Genomic DNA, 4,926 nt, shown 5'->3' on the forward strand with positions numbered 1-4,926 from the left:
TGTTTTGGTTGAGAAGAGGTTTAAGAATACTATATACTTTTCTTCTTGCTAGGAATTTAATTAATTGCTTTAGTCTTTAGAAATAGTTACCTTTAGTTTAGATATAGATCTATTTACTTGTGTTGGGGTCAATTTAAGAATATAATATCTATTTACTTGTGCTGGGTTCAATTTAAGAATATTAATGCTTTATTCTTAAGCATCTTCTTCAAGAATTTCATTTTAAATTCTATATAAGTTGAATCATTTGTTTGCTGGGACTTAAATAAATAAAGCTATTGTAGCTTCAACCATTAGACTCACTCAGCTTTTATATTTGGTCTATGATTGTAATGCAGTAGCAGAAATTTTGAAGGTTGGATCTTCAGCTTGAAATTGTAAGTATGCAAATACTCTCTTTTATATGTTTGTTTTATTAATTAAAACAATTATCATATATTGTTGAGATACATTATTTGTTCATTTTCCTCTGTTGGGATTTTCATTTTCTTGCCTTTCAAACTTTAATAAGATTGTGTACATAATATTTTATTATAATATCAATTTGCACCCATTTTTTTCTCGGCAATCTTTACTGTACTGTATATACCCAACCTGAATTTCCGTAAACGCCACTCTTCTAAATAAAGACCACGCTAAGCAAGAGCTTTCTCCCTGTCGACCACCTTCTGGTGATCTCCTTTGCTCTCTCTCAAGTATAATCTAATTAATTGCTCTTTTAGGTTTCAACTCATTATCTCTGCTGCGAAACGACGTCGCCGAACAATTCCCAATAGTCTTTACACCATGAATCAACCAGTGAAGGATCCTCCATCATCCAGATTTACATGGAGAATCGAGAATTTTTCTAGGTTGAATACAGAGAAGCACTACTCGGAGATTTTCATTGTCGGCGGTTATAAATGGTACTCACCCCTCCCTTTCTTTTCGGTTATTTTTTGAAGAAGCATTGGTGGCCAATAGTGTTTCTTATATGCTTTTTGTTTTCTGCTTTGCACTGGCAGGCGTGTGCTTATTTTTCCAAAGGGGAACAATGTGGATCACTTGTCTATGTATCTAGATGTTGCTGATTCAGGAAGTTTGCCAAATGGGTGGAGTAGATATGCGCAGTTTAGCTTGGCGGTGATTAATCAAATTCGTACCCAGTCCTCAGTGAGAAAAGGTACCCTCTTTATATGAAAGTCAGTATTTTTCGGCAAATTTTTAATGAATGAAAGTTCGATTGGGTTCTATTGCCAAGCATGAGTAGTGTAGCTTGTTTCATGATTCAAACCATTAATATCTTTATGTATGTGTTTGTATTTATTAGATTGGAGTTGAGGGGTCTGCAATTTCAGGGGAATTGATGTGCCAAACACATATGAAAGGAATAACTTAGGGTTTGAAGAAAATAAAGAAGGAGAAGATTTGGGAATGAATTTGTTGGAATCCTTGTATTTGCATTTCTGGAACCACTGTAATTAGGATGTGTCAGTGGTTTTTTGGGACATTTCTTTATCATTCATTAATAAAGACACAATCAGCGTGCTACATGGATACGGGGTGTTTTGGGATATTAAAAACTCTTAAAAATCTTTACACATGCATGTTTATGCACTGCATTTACATTTTATAATATATGTCAAATTATGCTTGTTTGCTTGTAGAACCATGGAAAGTAAGGAAAGAAAAATAAAAAAATTACATATGTGAATATATAAAAATTCTGTGTGGTTAGAACTGTTTATAACTTTTTTTGTTCTTCTCATATAAACCATTATTAGTGGAAATAGTATATGGCCATTTAAATTTCACGTATTTTATCCTCTCACCTGTTCTATTTCAGATTTAGGAATGTATATTGTTGATGGAAATTGTTTTTCATCCCTCCCTCTTCCTAATTCCCTGACCCTTTGTGTCACTATATTCTCTCTGCCTTTAATTGGACATGGTATGTATATTTGGGGATAAGAAATTTTAACTTAAATCCTTTAATTTCAGTTTTCTTGCATTCATTCATTTTAATCCTATGGTTAAAATCAAAAGTCAAAAGCTCATAGTTAATGTTGACTACTTATGACCTCTGTGCAACATTGGATTAAGATGAACAAATGGCTGAAATGTAAGTCAAGTTGTTAAGTAAAAACTCTCTCGTTAAAGGATCCCAATCCATATATATGTATATGGTAGAACAATAAAACAAAAAATAAATTAAAATTAACCCCAAAGGATTGGCTTGTTGGTCAAGGAGGTTTGCTCTCTTCCTTGAATTCCTAGGTTCAAACTTTGAGGCCATCTACTACAATAACATTATGGCTTACTTGGTTTCTTGGGTTTTGTAAGGTGTTCAATGGATCATGGGGATTAGTTAAGATGCGTGCAAGTTGGTCCGAGCACCCCGGTTACCAAAAATAAGTAAATTAAAAAAAATAATGGTTTGGGGTTTTTTCTTATTGATTTCCTGTAATTTCGCCCATCCCTAGCTTTTTATCTTGAACCTTTCTTGGGATTGGGAAGCATGGGCTTTCATTGCTGAATGTGTGCCTTCAGCTTTCTCATGCCTTCTGTTTTTGTGTTAACATCTGTTTGTTGCAGCCATATATCTCATTTGGTTTGTCTGTTTTCTTAGCTTTGCAATTTGGACCTTGTGAATTGTATGAATTTTATTTTTGGTGGTTGGACTGTTCCACAACAAGATGGTGTTCAAACCTTTAGTTATAAAAGATGTGTATAGCATGATGCTAGACACTCTTGTGAAATATGTGATAACTTTACCATTTGAACTTGTCAGATACTCAACACCAGTTTGATGCACTAGAAAGTGAATGGGGTTTCACATCCTTTATGCCCCTTGGTGAACTCTATGATCCTAACAGAGGGTATCTTGTGAATGATACTCTGATAGTTGAAGCTAAGTTTATTTTTCATAGGGCTGTAGATAACTCTGAAACTGCTAATTCTGCGGAGAATCAACAAGTGGAGGATTCTGAAACTGCTAAGGCTGCGGAGGCCACCAAGTCCCGCATTGAGGTCATTATGTCCAATCTGAGCGCTGAGGTTGCCTTATTTTCTAGTAAGTTAGCAGAAGCAGAGGCAAAGCTGAAGAGTTATGAATCATCTGAGGTGGATCATAACTCCAGAGTTGAATCCCTGGAGGCTGAACTGATCAAGAACCAAGCAGAGAATGAGGCTTTGAAGAACCAAGCTATTGCTTCAGAGCAAAAAGCTTCCAGCTCCGAACAGAAGGCTCTATTCCTGGAGGCTGAACTGATCCGTAATGAAGCAGAGAATGAGGTTTTGAAGAACCAAGCTATTGCTTCAGAGCAAAAAGCTTCTAGCTCTGAACAAAAGGCTCTACTCCTGGCGCGGAAGATTCTGAAGCGGGATAAGTACTCAAAGGATTTGTCTGATGCTGCTTCCAAGCTCATTGAAGATTCCAGTGGCTCTGGGGAGTCTAAGGATCAGGGTGCTGATCCACTTCCGTTCCCTTCTTCAAGCTAGCCAAGACCAAGCTCCGGATCACTAGGAACTGGACTCCTTTGACGCAGAACATTAAGAATTTGCATGTCGAGGTTTTGAAGTTCCAAAGCTGTTGCTTTAGAAAGAAAGCTTCCAGAACATAATGTTCTTGTGCTCTTATAGTTTGAGAAATGTATGTATGTATTATTATTTTTAAACATAGTATCTGAAAATAACAATATATTTATTTTCATTATCTTATTATAAATGCGAAATATTTATCGTTATTCTATTTTAACAGTATACTATCACTTTGACACTTGCGATTGGTTCCCTATTTGTACTTGTATTTGGAATTGGATTTAGCCAAAAAAACGTTCGTTTCAATGCTCAGAGAAAGATTCCTAACGCACAAAATGACCATTCTGACACAAGCTCAGCAGCTTTTTTTTTGGCTTTTCCTCTCTCTTCCTTATTTTCTTCTTCTTCCTTCACCATGCTAACACATTTTAAGGCATTCAAAAACCGATCATGCTAACACATTTTAAGGCATTCAGAAACCCACCGTTAACTTGAAACCACCATCGGTGTCAGGAAATCCAGATCGTTATCCTTAACAGTCACCATCTTCCACATTACAACCAAAGCTAGACCATCTTCCACTTGCATTCAAACTCAACACCCAAAGAACCTGAAACTCCTCCTACAACGATATTTAGCAAAAAAAACCACCACCAGTGGAAGAGGACAACAGCAAAACACCCCACTGCCAACCTCGACAGATCGAAAAATTGAAGCCAAAATCCACACACCTAGCCTACCAACAACAAACACCAGCCCATATCCAAAGCACTCTCCGACTGGACATAAACACATTCACGATCTACTGAGGAAAAAGAAACAATTACAGATAACATTTCCACACCATAGTCACAGACTAAGAACCCAAAGCAAATCATTTCACCATCATCTTCCACCACCTTCGCTCTCCACCACCTTCGAGTGCCACCTCCGGCGTTGATAGGACTCCAGATCCACTAGCAAAAAAGGTTTTCTTCTCCAACCTGAGCCCACCACCTTTGAGCGCCACCACCGGCGCACACGAGCCCAGATCTAGCACCATCATCGGTGAAATCTCCCCCAACTTGAGTCCAACAGCTTCTTTAACGAGCACCAGTTCCACCACCATCGTCGGCAAGAGCTCATCAAACCCGAAGCCACCACATTCTTTAAGCATCAGCGATGTTGTTTAAATACTTCGTTAACCCACCGTCGACCACCCTCCTCCAACCCCACGCCACCAGATCTGAACGATTTGTTAAGAGGTAACCCAAACAATGCAACACACTGATTTGGTTTAGGTCCCTGATTTGATTTATGTTTTAGGATGCATTTGTTTTATATTTGTTTTATTACGCATTTGTTTAGGGTTTATTTTATATTTGTTTTATTTTGCATTTGTGTTATATTTGTTTATGTTTTACTTGT

The 4,926-nt window shown here is 37.2% G+C and overlaps 1 protein-coding gene across 1 annotated transcript; it reads left to right on the forward strand.

Annotated features, from left to right (window-relative positions):
• The first annotated feature begins 786 nt into the window (after window positions 1-786).
• Window positions 787-3,480, forward strand: LOC116143137 (MATH domain and coiled-coil domain-containing protein At2g01790-like). Its single transcript, XM_031428554.1, has 4 exons — window positions 787-905; window positions 1,005-1,162; window positions 1,826-1,930; window positions 2,771-3,480. The coding sequence occupies exons 1-4, from the start codon at window positions 787-789 to the stop codon at window positions 3,478-3,480; spliced, it is 1,092 nt and encodes a 363-aa protein (XP_031284414.1).
• Window positions 3,481-4,926: the final 1,446 nt, after the last annotated feature.

This window comes from Pistacia vera, unplaced genomic scaffold, assembly GCF_008641045.1.
Source record: "Pistacia vera cultivar Batoury unplaced genomic scaffold, PisVer_v2 Contig426, whole genome shotgun sequence".
NCBI lineage: Eukaryota > Viridiplantae > Streptophyta > Magnoliopsida > Sapindales > Anacardiaceae > Pistacia > Pistacia vera.

Coding starts and splice junctions, on each gene's coding strand:
- LOC116143137 (XM_031428554.1), top strand. CDS start 787: ATGAATCAACCAGTGAAGGATCCTCCATCATCCAGATTTACATGGAGA. Junction 906..1,004: donor ATTGTCGGCGGTTATAAATG/GTACTCACCCCT, acceptor TTGCACTGGCAG/GCGTGTGCTTATTTTTCCAA. Junction 1,931..2,770: donor TCTGCCTTTAATTGGACATG/GTATGTATATTT, acceptor TGAACTTGTCAG/ATACTCAACACCAGTTTGAT.